General features: G+C 41.0%; 3 protein-coding genes and 1 pseudogene across 4 annotated transcripts; all 4 read left to right on the top strand.

Annotated features, from left to right (window-relative positions):
- Window positions 1-905: 905 nt before the first annotated feature.
- On the top strand, window positions 906-4,093 carry LOC307241284 (histone H2A-like; the record flags this gene model as incomplete). Its single annotated transcript, XM_080015326.1, has 2 exons — window positions 906-978; window positions 3,717-4,093. The coding sequence occupies 2 exons, from the start codon at window positions 906-908 to the stop codon at window positions 4,091-4,093; spliced, it is 450 nt and encodes a 149-aa protein (XP_079871452.1).
- Window positions 4,094-4,986: 893 nt separating this feature from the next.
- On the top strand, window positions 4,987-5,298 carry LOC307241823 (histone H4; the record flags this gene model as incomplete). The annotated part of the gene is made up of 1 exon (XM_080016063.1): window positions 4,987-5,298. The coding sequence occupies one exon, from the start codon at window positions 4,987-4,989 to the stop codon at window positions 5,296-5,298; it is 312 nt and encodes a 103-aa protein (XP_079872189.1).
- An 879-nt stretch (window positions 5,299-6,177) lies between these two features.
- On the top strand, window positions 6,178-6,539 carry LOC307241285 (histone H2B 1/2-like; annotated as a pseudogene). Its single transcript has one exon. The product of its transcript is annotated as a histone H2B 1/2-like (transcript).
- Window positions 6,540-16,460: 9,921 nt separating this feature from the next.
- LOC307241522 (histone H3.2) lies at window positions 16,461-17,440 on the top strand. Its single transcript, XM_080015669.1, has one exon. The coding sequence runs from the start codon at window positions 16,898-16,900 to the stop codon at window positions 17,306-17,308; it is 411 nt and encodes a 136-aa protein (XP_079871795.1). The 5' UTR covers window positions 16,461-16,897; the 3' UTR covers window positions 17,309-17,440.
- Window positions 17,441-20,406: the final 2,966 nt, after the last annotated feature.

A 20,406-nucleotide genomic window follows, 5' to 3' on the forward strand; every position in this document is an offset into this window, starting at 1 on the left:
ATATTGCGATTGCGATTTAGTATGGAAATTCTTTAAGTTTCTTATCTTTTGAATTATTCACTAAACAAAAGCAATAAATCATTCTACATTAAGAGCAACACAACACTGGATACTTCAACATATAAACTGCTCTTTCCTGTAGACCAGGCACACGTGCTATGATCAAATGAGATAAATTGATGCATGAACTGATAAATAACATATCTATATCTAACTATTGGATTGTAAAAAGAAAAACATTCAAACACGGTAGAAGATTGACTGACTGATTTAACTTCAGGCTTGTAACCGTTTGAATCTGAAAATGAAAATTCACAAAAAATGCAATGTTTCAGCAGAAATGGAGCGTTTTTTAGCAACAGACATTGTTCTGGAAGAGGTCTCCCCGGGGGGCAGGGCGGAGATTTGACTCCCCATCTCTGACACGTGGATCTTTGTGACCTCGCCTATAGGAAGAGCCGGCCCTGGACAGCATGTCTAACATATAAACTTATTTCTTATTGTACACTTTGCAATTTTAAAATTGTGTTTTATTACATTGCAATTTCGGTTTGAATTAGATTAATCGTTCGGCCCTAGTATTACGTTGGTTGCGATCTGCAACCTCACAGCTAGAAGCCTCTAAATTATACACACCGCACCTTTGATTGTGCTCATATTTGCATTTGTAATAAGTTTGTAATCAATGGCCGGTATTTGTCATGTCATTTGCTTGAAGTGTAATGATCTTTTTTTGTAATTACCATTATTTTGAAAAATCACACACCCATTTCAGAAATTGTCGGTGTCTGTATCATCAGAATTGTGACAAAAACTATGAGGTACCATATCAAAAAAGAAAAGTTGCGCTTACACTCATAGAATCTGGAGTACCAATTCGGAACTATTGTTGCTGCACGATCATCATGCCCGAATCCGCCACCATGTCAGTGCCCAAGAAGGACTCAAAGAAAGCTGTGTCCAAGGCCTCCGTCAAGGGCGGAAAAAAGCGCAGAAAGACCAGGAAGGAGAGCTACGCCATGGCGTAGCTCTCCTTCCTGGTCGTTTCAGCCACTTACTATTACTTAAAAATAAAATGTTTACTGTTTGATTGCTGATTATAGGCCTATGTGTATATTTTGTATATATTATAATTTAATGTACATTCTCCTGTTACTCTGTATGCTTAATGATTCCCCACTGAACAACACTTGAATGTCATCTTCTAGGGGATAAATTAAGTAGTTCTCTAATTTAACCATATGCAGAGTCATAACATACACATCTTATTTCACATTATGCACCAGACAAATCAAATTTTAAATAATGTTCTGCCTCGCTGATCTGCTTTTACCTTCTTGTTTGTATAAATGGTCATTGTTTTATATTTTATCTGTTTAACTAGATGTACATGGCTTTGAGTTCTTAGGAAAGCGTTTTAAGAATAAAATGCATTATTTATTGTATCATATTTCATCAAGAAATGTTTAATCGTTTGAAAGTAAGAAAGTCATGATTTCCGAATTCCCAAACACACCACCTATAAACTTCCAGAATAACTAAAGTATTAATTCAATGAAGTATTCAACTGAGTGTGATGGGTGAATGTACAAAGGATGTGAATGAATTAATTATGGTTAGTTCCAGCAGACAGTACAGACCACAGCAGAGGAAACACATGGAAATTAGTGTCGTAGTCACAACAATAAATCAATAAAAACAGTTGGACAGGATGTAATCTATGGCTCCATTCCTCTGCTTCCCTCCTTTCCAAAACTTTCAACATTGCCTTCATCTCCCATTCAGTCAAAGTTTTTTTAAGCAGTTTTAAATATACATTATTAGCCGTAATACCATTATTACTGGTGCTATTACTATTATTACAATTATTACTATATCCTAATTATAATTGTAGCATAAGTCATATTGTTATTACTGTAAAGTACTGAACTGTATTTTCACAACTATGCTGCGATTCAAGTCTATAGATATACTTACACAATATGGATATACACATATTCATTGCACCAGCATGTTTACTAGTACTATTACAGATTAATTACTATACTATGTTACTATCTGTACCTTACTTTAGTGTAACTACCACCTGCTTCTATTGGGCTCACTAGTTAAAATATTTCACACACAATATGTAGATTGTGTTAATATGTGTAATATATGCACACACACAATATATGTGTACAGCTATTGTTTTAACCTCTTGTGACCTGCACTGTTTTTTTTTTACCTAAATTTCACCAGAACAACGAATTTTGGAGTCACACTTTTTTCCAAATTTATTTGAATGGTGAGATTATCTTTGACTTTCGGGATACTTTCTGGCAAATAAGTAAACTAAAACAAACCTGATAAAAGTACGCCACTGCGGAGAGGTGTGGGGTGCATGGATGGGCTGAAATTTCATTCTATCACGAAATAAAATCAGGATACTGGTTTCGCTTTTTCTCTATTAATTGGTCTATTAAATTCAAGGTTGGGTGAGAATAGGAATATAGAGTCAGACCCTCAGCATGAATTTCATTCATAAATACAATTTAACTGGATATAATTATGTGATATAATTATTCAGTGTTTTCGTGCGTGCCTGAAAATTTGAATGTACCCATCAGCCAGTGCGGTCCATGGTAACAGCGAGCTCCATCAATCAGAGATGTCGCGGTTACACTTAGAATTGTGGGTAGTGTAGTACTTGACATCGCAAATAAAACATCCTTTTCTTACAACAAGGTCCATATAATACAGACTTCTAGCTTCTACAGGATGAAAACCAAATTATTATATACATTGTGTTATATTTTCTCAAATATTTATAAACCTTTCAAACTTGAACCCTAGCCAACTACAAAAACTACAATTCTGCATGATTTTATTATGCATCATAATGCAATGGCCTCATGGGTTAGGTAGTTATATCATTATAAACCTAAAAAGGGAAATAAGGTATGAGTGAAAAACAACATGACTGTGTAACTAGGGTTTATTATGGTCGGGGACTATACCTGCGTTGTGTAGAAGAAATTCTTCTGCAATGATCGGTGAGGTTTATCTGCCCGCTACAAGAAAACAAAAACTAAGAATATTCAAGATTTTTTATTCTACAAAATAAAGAGAAAGATTCAGTACTGCTCCAAAGCAGTGTTCTGACAAGTCTAATCTTATTTCTGATGAAGAGGGCTTTATACAACAACAGAGGGTGTGGCTTGGGTAAGAAGTCATTTGCAAGTCTGTGTCCCTCAACTGTCTCCCTGGATGCCAACCTCAAACAGTAAATTCACAGGAACTTGTAAATGACCTGGCAGACGCGGATTACAATCCTTTACAATGCACCTCCAGGCTCCCCTGTGGTTATTCTTCATCTCTTTACAAGGTAAACAGAGCCAAATGTGATCTGGTTCTTCCATGTTAGAATTGACATTGTAGAGAGAAAGAACATTTCTCTTTACATAAAGTTGGGGTGTTCCTTGGAAAACAGAGACAATGTTTTTAAAAACTCCCCCTCTGGAGGAAGAGGCCTTTGTCCTCATTCAAAATAAATGATCATAAGCATTTTTCTCTCACAGTTGTCTGAATTTACATATGTAATTTTCAAATCCGTAAATTATATGTAAGGCTGTTGTAAGTGGTGCCCCCTGTTGACCCCTCTAAAAGTACCTGTCCAGAACTGTCTAAAACAGTTGACTTACTTTTCGGTAGCTCTTCTAATTACTGGGATATAGGGATTCAAAGGTGTGGACAAGCCAGAGCTAAGGCCAAGACTCGCTCATCTCGTGCCGGTCTCCAGTTCCCAGTCGGTCGTGTCCACAGGCTGCTGCGCAAAGGCAACTATGCCCGGAGAGTCGGTGCTGGTGCTCCTGTCTACCTGGCGGCCGTGCTGGAGTATCTGACCGCTGAGATCCTGGAGTTGGCCGGAAACGCTGCCCGCGACAACAAGAAGACACGGATCATCCCCCGTCACCTGCAGCTGGCCGTCCGCAACGACGAGGAGCTCAACAAGCTGCTGGGCGGAGTGACCATCGCTCAGGGAGGCGTGTTGCCCAACATCCAGGCTGTTCTCCTGCCCAAGAAAACTGAGAAGGCCACCAAAGCAAAATAATCACATTTTGCTCAACAATCCAAAGGCTCTTTTAAGAGCCACCCACAACTTTGTGGAGAGTAACTCTTATCCTCCATCAAATCTCATTCTTTTCATTATTACTGCTCCTGAATATCGTTACTGTGTCGTTAGATAACCTCATTATACTGTTTTATTTTGTGGGAGTCTGACTGTTCGATTGGAAATATTTAATTCAAATATTTATTTTTCCAAATGAAAAGGTGGTGTGTTTGTTGCACATATTGTCAATAGTCTATTAAATCTGAACAGATATATTCTCATCCAATAAGTATTTTTTAAAGACACATTCATTTCCGGCATGACAATTATTCCAGAAAACACTTTTGATATTTATGGAGCAACCAACATGTTTAAACTACAGGGATAACAATTCAACTCATAGATTTTGTGATTTATTCATCTGCTTGGATACATATCCAAAACTGCTGACTTCCACTGCTCTTCTAAAAAATGATAAATCTCATTATTCATTTGTTAATGTTATTTTAATTCTGATGGAGTCATTAAGATGTCATCTGTCATTTTTATAATTATGGCTGTTAAAATGCTTTACATTCTGATTGAAGTTTGATACACTGTGTGTATGTGGTGTCATAATGACACATTACTTTATATTTTGTGGTATTTAGAGTCCAACCTGAAGGACAGGAGAACTGTTTAATGTTGTGTAATGCTCTTTGTACTTCAGACGTACACGACAGATTAGTCACTGAAACCCGCGCAATTTTGAATTCAGGCGCGTGATGACGAAACAATATGTGCAAGACTTGCACCACGGACTAGTGTGCTCTCCTCTACGTCCGCAGGAAAGCTGTAAATGAACAGGCTGACACAAGAAGTTGTTATAGCTTGTTTCGACTCGATCTGCAAACATGAGCGGTCGTGGCAAAGGAGGAAAGGGACTGGGCAAAGGAGGCGCCAAGCGTCACCGCAAGGTTCTCCGTGATAACATCCAGGGAATCACCAAACCCGCTATCCGCCGTCTGGCTCGTCGTGGCGGTGTGAAGCGTATCTCCGGTCTGATCTACGAGGAGACCCGTGGTGTTCTCAAGGTGTTCCTGGAGAACGTGATCCGTGACGCCGTCACCTACACTGAGCACGCCAAGAGAAAGACCGTCACCGCCATGGATGTGGTCTATGCCCTGAAGAGGCAGGGCCGCACTCTGTACGGTTTTGGAGGTTAATTGCTCTAACAACTGAATTAAACAAAGGCCCTTTTCAGGGCCACACAAACCTCCTCAAAGGAGCCTGACCCCTTGTGTAAACGATGTGTGATTTTCTTACCTAATGTAAATAAACCCTTTGCTGCAACTGCTTTGGGTGGTGTACATATAAATACAAACTTCTCCATGTCACTGTATATATTGACAAATTGCTTTTGATGTAAAATTCAACTCACAAATACATACTTAAATGTTGTATTCCAACATAAGAATTTCCAAGAGGAAAACACAGGCTCAACGGAAAGTGTTTAATGTACATCATTTTGTTTAAAGGTTTATATTTTATCCATCAATTACATAGAGCTGATTCACCTACACGCGCTATTAAAATGAACAGGCAGAACATGCACAGCAGCACACGTTGCAGAAAACAGTGAGATTGTAAGCTACACACGAAAAGAACAAATTTAACTTCTGACAAACAGTTATAAATATTGGTGACAGAACAACGGAACTATGGTAATGAATCTTTGTGTTTCTGTAAGAAATAAATCCGTTAGAATAGATCCCATCTGGTCTCTAATGTGTCGCAGAAAATGAATAGTATATTATAGTATAGCCACACACAATGAGTGTGATACATATACACGAGAATGGTCGTAACATTGGTGTTGCAAATAACCAGGAAATGGTTAAATCCAAGCACATCTTTTTTCAACCGCCAATCTGCCCCTTCTATTTGTTTTCTGTTTGAAAACTAGTGGCACGTGCCACGCGTCTTGCAAGCACTGGCCAATGAAATTCAGGGAGTCACAGAGGCTGCTTTGCATGAGAGGGTTATATAGAGCAGCACCGCCCCTGAGCTTTTTTTTGGTGTTGTGCGTTGCTGCATGATCATCATGCCTGAACTCGCCCAAGAAGGGGTCCAAGAAAGCTGTTTCCAAGACTGCTGTCAAGGGTGGAAAGAAGCGCAAAAAGACCAGGAGAGAGAGCTACGCCATGTACGTGTACAAAGTGCTGAAGCAGGTCCACCCAGACACCGGGATCTCCTCCAAGGCCATGGTAGTCATGAAGTCGTTCGTCAACGACATCTTCGAGCGCATCGCCAGTGAGGCCTCTCAAAGGCTCACTACAACAAGCGTTTCACCATCACCTCCAGGGAGATCCAGACCTCCGTTCGCCTGCTGCTCCCCGGGGAGCTGGCCAAGCACGCCGTGTCTGAGGGTACCAAGGCCGTCACCAAGTACACCAGCTCCAAGTAACCACAGCCTGTAGCGCTGAACCAACGGTCCTTTTCAGAACCACCCAACATGTCATAGAAGGAGTGATCTCCACATCATTCTACTATTATTCTCCTGTTACATTGTATGTAACAGGAGCAACACTTGAATGAACAACACTTGAATTTCCACTTCAGGGGATAAATTCAGTACTTATCTCATTTGATGTTACTATACAGACAGGGCACCATATGCAGAGTTATAACATGCACATTTTATTTCACATTATACACCAGACACATCTAATTTTAAATAATGTTCTACCTACCTGATCTGCTTTTACCTTCTTTTTTGTATAAATGGTCAATGTTTAAGATTTGATCTGTTTTGATAGATGTAATGGCTTTGAGTTATTTATTACATTAAATTACATCAAGAAATGTTAAATAATATGAAAGTAGAAAGTCAGAATTATCAAATGCCCAAACGCAAAACTTATAAACTACCAGGATAGCTAAAGTATTAATTCAATGAAGTATTCAACTGCATCACATCAGAATATTGCTTGAGAGTGTGATGGGTCAATGTACAAAGGATGTGAATGAATGAATTATGGTTTAGTCCCAGAAGCCAGTGCAGACCACAGCAGAGGAAACACACTGAAATTAGTGTCGTAGTCACAACAATAAATAAATAATAACAGTTGGACAGTGTGCGATCGAGGGCTCCATCCCTTCGCATCCCTTCTTTCCAAAACCTTTAACATTCCCTTCATCTTCCATTCAGTTAGAATATTTGTTTAGCAGTTTTAATTATACATTATTAACTTTTATTACAATTAGAACTATACCTGAGCAGCGTGCAACAGCGGCTGATGTAGGACAGCAGCTCCTGCACAGCGAGCTGCAGCAGGAAGTGGTTGCACCTTGCCTGGCCCACACGACAAGATTTTTCAAATCTTAATCAATGTTAAAAATGTGAGAGAACCCACACAACAAATATCATGATACATTTAACAGTTTTGTTCCTATAGTGTGTGCAGAGCAACAATGTGCCCATACAGCACACCACACACAAACAGATTCCTTCACCAACAACAAGAGTCCTAATATCATGAAGCCTTACAAGTTCATTACACGCAGGTGTGGCTATGTGAGGTTACCAGAGTCCCAACTCTCAAAACCGGAACCCTCATGTGACCAAACGTGACTTCAGAGTAAACAAACATAGTGGATGACGGGCTAGAACTAGCAGTGCTATTTTTTTGCACATTTGTTTTTACAGATAATCCAAAAGGAAAAATTTGAAACAGTGGATGAAGTCATGGAGACGGCGTAAACATTGACTGTACATGTTGCAACTCCAGTTTTATGCTTCGCAGCGTTCGTATTTTCAGCCATGGCTGCTGTTTTGTTGAGAACTTCTGTTTCATTCAGCTTGGCCTCAAATTGGCTATCGGTCTTTCCCACGTGACAATCCACAGAGCCCTCCTCATCGCCGCATGTTTAATAGTCAAGTAAAGTCACTTCATATATAAAGCGCATTTCATACCAGGGTACACAATGGGCTTTAAATGAATTACAATCAAAAAAAGAACATAGTTGTCAGCTGGTCATTTCAAAAGAATGCCCCTGAAACAACAGGAACAACAAAAGCAGCAGCAACAACAACAAAAACAGCGACAAAAGCAACTACAACCACAGTAGCAACAGCAGCAGCAACAACAGCAGCAACAACAGAAACAACAACCACAGCAGCAGCAACATCAACACCAGCAGCAACAACAAGAAAAACAACAGCAAAAACAGCAACAGCAGCAACAGCAGCAGCAAGAACAGAAATAACAACAGCAGTAGCAACAACAGACACAGCAGCAGCAATAGCAGAAGCTACAGAAACAACAACAGCAACAGCAACGACAACAACCACAGCAACAACCACAGCAACAAAAACAGCAGCAGCAACAACAGAAACAACAACTGAAACAGCAGCAGCGCAGAAACAACACAAACACCAACAGAAAAAGCAGCAACATCTACAGTAGAAAGAACAGAAACAGCAGCAAAAACAACAGCAGCAGCAAATGAGACAACAACAGAAACAACATCAACGGCAGCAGCAACAGAAACAACAATTCCAGCAGCAACAACAAAAACAACTACAGCAACAGCAGCAACAACAACAGCAACAACTAGCGCTAGCCACACCAAAGTCCTGCTCCACTAGTGCACGACAACAAGGGTTCCACCATCACCTCCAGGAAGAGCCAGACCTCCGTCCGCCTGCTGCTCCCCGGGAGCTGGCCAAGCACGCCGTGTCTGAGGGCTCCAAGGCCGTCACTAGGTACACCAAATCTGAGTAATTCAAATTGTCAGCTTCTCAAACCAAAGGTCCTTTTCAGGACCACCCACATTGTAACAGAAGCATTATTCCAGGGACACCCAATCCTGTATTTCAGAGACAACTACTATACAAAGGTTACATTTTGAACTATTGAATTGGCCCAAGTTAATCAGATTAACTGCTTTCATAATTATTTACATTATCATTGAGCAGAAACTTTTGAATGTTTTTTTTTTGCTCCTTGAACTGAGAGACTTGGATATATATTTATGTCAATGAAAGTCTAAATAAATGTCTCATGATCATTGCTATTCACGCTACAAAGCGTCAAGATGCACTTGTGTCTTTGAGCCACTTGATGGCAGCAAATGAACTAATTGGCCGGAGAGCTGCAGTAAGGATAATCATATCAAACTCATCAAATGACAAGTTACAAGATGTTTGGGCAGCTTTTTACTAATGAGACCATTTAGCAATTCAATTTGTACGTGTGTTTTGTGGTGAAACTAAAACATGATTTCTGCAGGAAGAAAAAAGTACAACATACAAATATTAGTATAGCATACATTAGTATAGCAAACTTCATAAACCAGGGCAATTCAAAGTGTTATACATTTGGCACAAAAGACATTATATGAAAGCAAAGACAGTTTATCAAACACAGGATAAGATGTAAATTCCTTGTGCAAGCACATACCTAAGAGTGTCGTGATGAATGGTAGAACGTCTTAATGTCATCTTTTCGTCTTGGTGATGAATGGTGGTGAATGGTGGGAGCTGGATACGCATCATCAGTAGTGTGTCCTTGGATCTTGGGATGTTTCGGCCTCTACACTATACACCCTCCCCAAGGTGGCCAGCTACAGGCTGATCGGACCTGAGCTTGCGTGAGTCCAGACACGTCACGAGAAAGAAAGCCATAATGATGGCAGACTTCTCGAGGGACTATGCATGGCAGGGGCGTCCTACTCCCTGAGTCAAGCCAAAGCTGACCGCATACCTACTGGTTTGCTACTTTGGGGCCCAACAGGGGTCTTTCCTCCTCATAAAAAGCCACTGGCTGCTCCTTTCGGCTGCCTCTGATGCAGCTTTGATGGCTGAGCGCTGGTTCTGGCCTCTAACTCCCAGGTCAGCGAACAGTCTGGTGGTAGATCTTGCCACAAACCCTCTGCATCCGACCTCCACTGGGCGGACCTCAGCGTTCCAGCCACGGTGTTGTGCTTCAGCAGCGAGCTCGGCGTAGCGTAGATGTTTTCGCTCATAAGCCTCATCCACTGCGTCCTCTCAGGGTACTGTGAGTTCGATGATGTACACCTTCTTCAGGGAAGGAGACCACAGCATCAGGTCAGGTCTCAGGGTAGTTGTAGCAATCTCTGGAGGAAAAACCAGCTGTCGGCCAATGTCAGCCAGCATCTTCCAGTCACGGGCTAAGCGTAGCTGGCCTCGCTCAGATGGTGTAGAGCAGGCCTGGCCAACCCGCGGCTCGCGAGCCTCATGCGGCTCTTTGGCTGGTTTCATGCGGCTCTTTCACATGACAAGCGTCAAAAACTCAGGAAAAAAAAAGCGCAGCCATTCATTCCCTATTGTGATTATAAAATCGCTATGATATATCACTCGTTTTCCACCGCGGATCACTTCCTCATTTACTCAAAGCGAACAGCAGCAGGAGTCATGTCCCATTAACGCCTGTTTTATTAGTCCTAATGCCGCGTTTACACCAAAAGCGCCGGGGCGGCGCGCCTCCATACAAAGTCAACGCGGCATTAGGACTAATAAAACACCAAATAAGATTCAAAAAAATATGGAAGTTTATTTTCAACACTATTGACATGGTTAGTAGTCAACATATAAGATGGATCGGCCGGTGAATTGCGTTGCGTATCGAACATCTCCGATGGAGAACTGTGAAGGCTGGAGGGGTGTGTGTGTGTGTGTGTGTGTGTGTGTGTGTGTGTGTGTGTGTGTGTGTGTGTGCGACTCGCGAGCTGCAGGAGGAGGACCGACTGAAAGCTGCTTTAAGGGAAGGGACCATTGAGTTCTGGAGAAGTGTGCCAATGGAAAAATGCCCCAATGTCAAACGGGCTGCGCTTAAGATACTGTCAATGACACCCATGTGAAAGAATTGCTTCGAGTGGCAACAACGGAATTCAAGCCAGATTTGAAGAGCATTGTTCAAGACAAGGAATGCCAGAAGTCCCACTAAGCAACATGCATAGTAAGAGAAAAACGCTATTGTTAATTATTATATTTTTGTTTGTGGACTTGGTTGAACTGAGAGGTATACCGCGGAAACGCAGTACTTTCAGTACTTACAGTACTTACTTTTTTTTTTTCAAAAATGTGGCCAGGACTCCGGAACACCTAGTCCCAGGTATATGTGGATGGCCAAAGCATCAGATTGTGTATGGTAGGCAAGAGCCAAAACTGATTCTTAAAGGTTAGGGTTTAAGGGACACTATTGAATAAATTGACCCAACATGAAAAAAATACATCCTTATCATTAAACCCGAAGTCCAATTCCTCCCTCTATGAATAAATAAACAACCGTACTTTTTGAACTGAGAGTTTGTGTGTGTGAGACAGTGCACACAATGTTATATTTTTGTTTGTGGACTTGGTCGAACTGAGAGTTTGTATGTGTGAGACAGCGCACACAATGTTAATTGTTGAAAATAACTGGCCTGTGGTCTTAGTACTCCATCCATCCATCCATCTTCAACCGATTATCCTTAGTCGGGTCGCGGGGGCTAGGAGTCAACTTCTGTCATTATCATGTTGGTGTGTGACACTTACAATAAATCTGGCTGAGCAGAGGTCTGTGTGTGTGTGTGTGTGTGTGTGTGTGAGGAAGGGATGGGGTGATGTTCATGTGTGCCCATGTGTATGATGTGGCTCTTTGCAGTAACACAGTAAAAAAAGTGGCTCTTAGTCTCTGACTGGTTGGCCACCCCTGGTGTAGAGCATCTTCTGGTTACCTTAGCCCCCTCACGGACAAAGATAGTTGCCCGTTGTTGGTTGGATGCTGGTGGTGGTAGGGAGTTGGTGGCAGTTCGTTTGTCCTCCAGAGTGGATGCAAGGACTTTCAGGACTTGGTTGTGACGCCACGTATAACGTCCTTGTGTGAGACTGGTTTTACACCCTGTAAGAATGTGTCTGAGGGTGGCTGGCATAGAACATAGGGCACACCCCGGATCTTCACCAAACCACTGGTGAAGTTTGACTGGTGTTGGAAGGACGTCGTATGTAGCTCTGATGGAGAAGCTCAACTGTCTCGCTTCCATGGCCCACATGTCTTTCCAGCTGATCTTCCTCCTCTCCACACTGTCCCATCTTGTCCACTGTCCTTGTTTGCCAAGAGAGACTGCCTTGGCCCATCGTGCAGCATCCTCCTGGTGACGTACTTCCTCCGCCACCATCTTCCTCCGTTCTCGTGCTGTGGCCTTACTCCACGCTGGGGGGGTAGCTGTCAGCCCAAAGCCTCCTCTCCCTTGCTGAACATGGCCCACAATGTCAGCATGTTTGAGGGCTGCTGTTGCCTCCTCCACTGCTTTGGCTGGTCTCCATTTGCGGCCAAGGTTAAGGTTAAGGTTGGTGCATTGTTGCTCACCACTATGTCTCTGGATTCATTCAGTGTCATCTGGAGTCTTGTTTTTGCACACTTGAACTCCTCTGTGAGACTGGTGAGGGGCAGCTTGAGGATGCTCTCTCCGTAGAGGCCTATGGTGGTAAGGCATCGTGGAACTCCAAGCCACTTCTTGATGTATCCTGTGACTGTTCTTTCCAACTTCTCTACAGTTGAGATTGGTACCTCATAAACTGCGAGGGGCCACAACATCCGGGGTAGGAGTCCAAGCTGCAAGCACCAGGCCTTTAGCTTCCCAGGCAGTTGGGTGCTGTCAATGGACTGTAGGCCACTGCTGATGTCCTTACGCAGTTGTTGCACCTGGTGTATGTCAACAAATCTAAGCTGGAAAGAAATAATTATATCACAGAGATGAAGGGTTCATTTGAAACATGTCTACCCGGGTGCATTCATTTTCTATTTTCAAGTCAACCAGCTCAAATTGACGGCTCGAAAAAAAAGTACATGTCAAGTTTACTTATATAGATCTTAATCACAGTACAGTGTCCAAGTGCTTCACATTTACACTTTGCACAGGGACTGTGAAATACACATCTACTGCCATAACTTTGACAGGAAGAGGCCACGTGGCCAGTTGTAGTTCCAGTTTTCCTGGACCTTATTCAGTTTTTCAATATGTTTTTCAATGTTGTCGTCCAATGTTCATGTTTTTGTGTAAATGTTGTTTGTTTCTATGTTTATTTGTCTCACCGCGGTGATTCTCCCCCTCTAGAGTAGTGATCAGTTGTTTAAAGACCCAAACATGATAAATAGTTCTCCAAAGAGGGGGGTTGGTGGTGGCTCTCCATAACCAAAACTGTGTTTTTGTCATTCTACAGGTCGTCCACAGGACAGAGTTGTTGCAGCAGTTCTTGATGATTTAAGAATTAATAAAGAGTTGCATTGCAGGTTGAGAACTTGAACTCCACTTGCAGACTAACTCTGTCCTAGATGCGTTGGCATACAAATAGTCTGTGTTGAATGCCCAGCATGCTGACAGCAATGTTTAAAAAAATAATAATAATAAATGAAATGAAATTAAAAAAAAGAAAAAAAAAAAAGAAAGAAATACCACTCTGAACTATAAGCAGACAGTGGAAATTATAATATATACGTTACTTTAAGATATACTACGCTATGCATATGGACTTTGTTTTCCTGCCTTCAGTGATACTGAACTTCTTATGTCTGTCCTTTTATTCTTTTATTACTGAATCTTTCTATTTATTATCCTGTTTTAACCTTTCTTTTGCAGAGTGCTGCTCCGTATCTACAGGTTCTACACAGGAATCAGGATTTTATGCTCAGTACTTAATCAGATAAATCAAGTCATTTGGATGAGGATAAGGATATTTTGATTATCATTCCACAACATGTTATACATGAAAGGGAAGGAAATAAAGTACTCAGGTCCCGGTACAGGTATAACAAAAAAAAAAACAAGAAAAAAAGCACACAGTTATATGAGGCTTTGTGTGGGTTTCAATTCCTTAAAGAACATAGAAACAAGTTATATATTATGAGGATTAAAGAAATTACATGTATTCTATTTATTTAGTGAATCTCACACAGTACACGTATTTTATTGCACCATAAATTCTAGTTACAAAATGGTTCACACTCGTAAAATAGATCAACATATACTAGTTGTATGTTCAAGCACCTTGCAGTATGTGTTGTATTATCATTTAGAGTGAGAAACCTGCTAATTACACATGATACATATAGTAATCTGTAAAAGATCAAATCATATTGTAATAACTCCTCCTTTCATTTCCTGTTCATGCAATTTATATTTGACCAAATATGGTCATACCTGTGGAACAGGTCTTCCAGGTGAGCAGCTTCATGCTTGGATCAAACTGTCTTTGTAAAGTGTTTCCCTTGTTTCTATTTCTGTTCTTTCTGTTCATTTAAAATCATATTTCATTCATTCATGTATTTTTGTTTTACTTCTTCACAGTATTCAAACAGACACAAAGCCTCATCTACATCATCCGATGAAGTATGAGAAGATGATTTAGCAGCACATCCTGCTTCATATGTGGGCCACATGTAAATAGTGAACAGCACTTTGCAGAAAAGAAGACAAAGTTGAAGCAGAATAATTCAAATGAGAATGATTCACTATTAAAAGAAGAACTTGGACACACACAACAAGTTGGGTCTCACTGCAGGCAGGGAAACTACAAACTCAACATGGCCGTAAAACCAATAAAGTTCAATCATTATCAATGAAACAAAAGAATCATTTTATTTTGGTACAAACATGTAATGTATGAGATTGAGTGAAACAACAGAATAAATGTCATTTGTTTAGTCCTAGAAAGAGTTGTTCATTCGTTGTCTGGGGCGGTTTCAACATGTGTGTTTACCAGTGGCTTTAAAAGTCATTTTACACACGAGCTACAACATATAAGGACAAGTTTTACTTTGAATGCTTTGTCAAACATCTTCAGTGTCTCTGCAAAGCCTTTTTAGTAACTCACCAATGACTTTTCTTCAAATAAAAGACAATTGACGAAGGAAATGCGCTTGGAGTAAATCCTTCGTCACGGAGAAACAGCGATGATTTGAGAATCCGGGGGAAACGCTCCCGGCCTCGACGCCAAAAAGACCTTGTATTTATAGGTGAACATGTTGACTTGTTGTTTATTTCAACAACAATTATTACTATTGTTCTTCTGAGAAGACTTTATCAGGAAAACACGCAGGAGAAAACACAACGTGGTACCACGGAGAGACTCCGCTGGTAGAGTCTGTGCGGTTCTCATGGTGCGTTTAAGTCCAGCCCATTTCCTCGTTTCAAACACTCCGTTCAGTCACTGTTGCGGAAATCGCACCAGAGACCCGAGGAAAGAATGGCAGAAGCGGCTCCAGCAGCAGAAGCGGTGACGGTCACCGCAGCCGCTCCGCCGGCCAAGACGGCGAAGAAGATGATGAAGAAGGCACCGCCAGCGAAAAGGGCGGCGGCAGGACCCAGCGTCCGTGAGCTCATCCGCCAGGTTTTGTCCGAGTCCCTGGATCGCAAAGGGATGTCTGCTCCTGCCATCAAGAAAGCGCTGACTGGCCGCGGATACGACATGCAAGGAAGAAACTCTCGCGTCAATAATGTGATCAAGGCCATGGTGGGCAGCGGCATTCTGCTTCAGAAGACGGGACTCGGCGCTTCAGGCACTTTCAAACTCAACGAGACGCAGAGAAAGAAGCCCGAGAAGAAGCCAGCCACGAAGAAAGCAGCCGCCAAAAACCCTGCCACCAAGAAGCCAGCCACCAAGAAAGCAGCCACCAAGAAGCCAGCCACCAAGAAGCCAGCCACCAAGAAAGCAGCCGCTAAGAAACCGCTCGCTAAGAAAGGTGTCGCTAAGAAACCTGCCGCCAAGAAACCTGCCGCTAAAAAGGTCGGTGCCGCCAACAAAGCTGAAGTCAAGAAAACTGCTAAGAAGTCCCCGAAGAAAGTCACCAAGGCAGTGGTCAGGTCAGCCAAGAAGCCTGCTGTGGCCCAGAAAGCAAACAAGTCTCCTAAGAGCAAAGCAGCGAAGCTCAAGAAGGCAGGCAAGAAGTAACTCTGCTGCCTTCACCCCAACGACCCCAAACGGCTCTTTTAAGAGCCACACACAATGTCTCACAGAGCTGCTCCTTATCAAATCCTTTCCCCTATTCTTTATGTTATCTAATCATAGTGTTATGGTGCCGTACCATAAGCAATGACAGTAACTTACTACTCCATAATAATTATTACATAAACAAGCAGTGTATGTAATGCACATACAATTTTTCTAAATGCATTTATTCATATTTGACATCTAGACATGTATGCATGCATACATACACACATGCATACATAGACGCATACATACATACATACATACATACATACATACATACATACATACATACATACATACATACATACACACATACATACACACATACATACATACATACATACATACAGACATACATACATACATACATACATACATACATACAAACATATTTGGATCTATTTGCTATGTTGTCTACATATATTTTTCTGATTCAGATTATATGGTTATGAAGTAGTAATTATTTATATTTTTATACTTATATTTATTATATATATTTGCCCTTTTATAATTTCGCTTAACAGGAACAATTATCTTGAATGTTGATCCTAAGTTCCTGGTTATCTCAAATGTATTCCTTCAAACTTCTAGTAACATGTCATAAACACGCAGCATTTTTCAAATCATCAGTCAATACTTGAACCATTACGTCAGAAAAATATTCAGAGGTTCCTCGCGCTCAAAAGGCGCGGGTTTGTTTTGAATTCCTGACGTCCAATCGACACTCGCGCACGCCTCACTTGGACCAATCAGCGTTGAGCAGCTCTCCGCACTGTCTATATAAGCTCAGTCCTCCCAGTCTACTTCAGCACAACTCCTCATCCAGCATGGCTAGAACCAAGCAGACCGCCCGTAAATCCACCGGAGGAAAAGCTCCCAGGAAGCAGCTGGCTACCAAAGCTGCGCGTAAGAGCGCCCCTGCCACCGGCGGAGTGAAGAAGCCTCACCGCTACAGGCCCGGTACCGTGGCTCTGAGAGAGATCCGTCGTTACCAGAAATCCACCGAGCTGCTGATCCGCAAGCTGCCCTTCCAGCGCCTGGTGAGAGAGATCGCTCAGGACTTCAAGACCGACCTGCGCTTCCAGAGCTCCGCTGTCATGGCTCTCCAGGAGGCCAGCGAGGCTTACCTGGTCGGTCTGTTCGAGGACACCAACCTGTGCGCAATCCACGCCAAGCGAGTCACCATCATGCCCAAGGACATCCAGCTGGCCCGCCGCATCCGCGGAGAGCGTGCTTGAAGCCACCGCTCAACAGTCCCCAAAAGGCTCTTTTCAGAGCCACCACACGCTCCGTTAAAGACATTGTTGCCTTACAACATCATATCAAATATCTGCTTTATACATCCGTGTGCCCAATCACTCCTAGGTACTTAACCCCTCATGAAATTCTACAACAACCAATAAATCTATCTATCTATCTATCCATCCATCTATCTATCTATCTATCTATCTATCTATCTATCTATCTATCTATCTATCTATCTATCTATCTATCTATCTATCTATCTATCTATCTATCTATCTATCTATCTATCTATCTATTATCTATTATCTATTATTTATCTATATATCTGTCTAGCTGTCTGTCTGTCTGTCTATTATTACTGATGTTGAATATAGTTAAAGGGAGTATGGATCTTATAATGGAAACATTTTTCTTTTAATTCAAATATGTATGTTTTTTTCCAAATTAAACAAAATGACACAAGAAGTTGTTGTAGTTTGTTTCGACTTGATCTGCAAACATGAGCGGTCGTGGCAAAGGAGGAAAGACCGTCACCGCCATGGATGTGGTCTATGCCCTGAAGAGGCAGGGCCGCACTCTGTACAGTTTCGGAGGTTAATTGCTCTAACAACTGAATTAAACAAAAGCCCTTTTCAGGGCCACACAAACCTCCTCAAAGGAGCCTGACCCCTTGTGTAAATGATGTGTGATTTTCTTACCTAATGTTCATCAACCCTTTGCTGCAACTGCTTTGGGTGGTGTACATATAAATACAAACTGCTCCATGTCACTGTATATATTGTCAAAGGGCTTTTGATGTAAAATTCAACTCACAATTACTTACATACATGTTGTATTACAACATATTTATTCCAAAGATGAAAACACAGATGCAAAATAAAGTGTTTAATGTTCATTACTGGAATCAAAGGGCTATTGAATGAGATTTCATTTAAAATTGTATATTTTACCCATGAATTACATAGCTGATGAACCACAGCAGCACACGTAGCAGAAAACAGTGAGATTGTAAGCACCCCACGAGAAGAACAAATATGACTTCCGACAAACAGTTCGCTAAATATTGGTGACGGAATAACAGAACAATAGTGGACAAATAAAGGAGCCCCTTATTAGGGACTCTTTGTGTTTGTGTCAGAGATACATCAGTTAGAATAGATCCAATCTGGTTTCTCATGTGTTGCAGAAAATGAATAGTGTATTATAGCATTATTATTAAGTATATTATGAAAGTGTGATGCATCTACACTAGAATGCTCGTAACATTGGTGTTGTAAATAACCAGGAAATGGTTAAATCCAAGCATATCTGTTTTCAACCGCCAATCTGTCTCTTCTATTTGTCAGTTTGAAAACTAATGGTGCCATGTGTCATGTAAGCACTGGCCAATGAAATTCAGGGAGTCACAGTGGCTGCTTTGCACGAGAGTGTTATACAGTATAGTAAGCAGCACCAGACCTGGCCAAGCACCCCGTGTCCGAGGGCACAAAGGCCGTCACCAAGTACACCAGCTCCAAGTAACCACAGCCTGAAGCGCTGAACCAAAGGTCCTTTTCAGGACCACCCAACATGTCATAGAAGGAGTGATCTCTACATCATTCTGCTATTATCAGTTCATTCTAATAATGCTGAACAACACTTGAATGTCATCTTCTAGGGGATAAATTAAGTAGTTCTCTAATTCAACCATATGCAAAGTCATAACATACACATCTTATTTCACATTATGCACCAGACACATCTAATTTTAAATAATGTTCTGCCTCGCTGATCTGCTTTTACCTTCTTGTTTGTATAAATGGTCATTGTTTTATATTTTATCTGTTTAACTAGATGTACATGGCATTGAGTTCTTAGGAAAGTGTTTTAAGAATAAAATGCATTATATATTGTATCATATTTCAGAAAGAAATGTTAAATAATTTTAAAGTAAGAAGTCAGAATATCCAAATTCCCAAGCAGAACACCTACACTTCCAGAATAACTAAAGTATTAATTTCATTAAGTATTCAACTGCATCACACTAAGAAACTGCTTAAGAGTGTGATGGGTGAATGTACAAAGGATGTGAATGAATTAATTATGGTTAGTTCCAGCAGACAGTACAGACCACAGCAGAGGAAACACATGGAAATAAGTGTCGTAGTCACAACAATAAATCAATAAAAACAGTTGGACAGGATGTAATCTATGGCTCCATTCCTCTGCTTCCCTCCTTTCCAAAACTTTCAACATTGCTTTCATCTCCCATTCCGTCAAAATTTTTTCTTAAGCAGTCTTAATTCTTCATTATTAGCGGTATTACCAATATTACTGTTGCAATTACAATTATTACAATTATTACATTATCCTAATTATTGTATCATCAGTCATATTGTTATTACTGTAAAGTACTGCATGGTATTTTCCCTACTATGCTGCAATTCAAGTCTATAGATATACTTACACAATATGGATATACACATATTCATTGCACCAGCATGTTTACTAGTGCTATCACAGATGAATTACTATACTATGTTTTAATCTGTACATTACTTTAGTGTAACTACCACCCGCCTGTATTGGGCTCACTAGTTAAAATATTTCACACACTATATGTAGATTGTGTTAATATGTGTAATATATGCACACACACAATATATGTGTACAGCTATTGTTTTAACCTCTTGTGACCTGCACTGTTTTGTTTTTACCTAAATTTCACCAGAACAACGAATTTTGGAGTCAGTGTCACACGTTTTTCCAAATTTATTTGAATGGTGAGATTATCTTTGACTTTCGAGATACTTTCGGGCAAATAAGTAAACTAAAACTAATCTGATAAAAGTACGCCACTGCGGAGAGGTGTGGGGTGCATGGATGGTTTGAAATGTCATTTTATAAAGAAATAAAAACAGGATACTGGTTTCACTTTTCTCTATTTATAGGTCTATTAAATTGAAGGTTGGGCAAGAATAGAGATATAGAGTCAGACCCTCAGCATGAATTTCATTCATAAATACAATTTAACTGGATATAATTCTCATCGTTTTCGCGTACGGCTGAAAATTTTATGTACCCATCAGCCAGTGCGGTCAACATTTCCATG

Source organism: Zeus faber (assembly GCF_960531495.2).
Source record: "Zeus faber genome assembly, chromosome: 15".
Taxonomy (NCBI): Eukaryota; Metazoa; Chordata; class Actinopteri; order Zeiformes; family Zeidae; genus Zeus; species Zeus faber.

Coding starts and splice junctions, on each gene's coding strand:
- LOC307241522 (XM_080015669.1), top strand. CDS start 16,898: ATGGCTAGAACCAAGCAGACCGCCCGTAAATCCACCGGAGGAAAAGCT.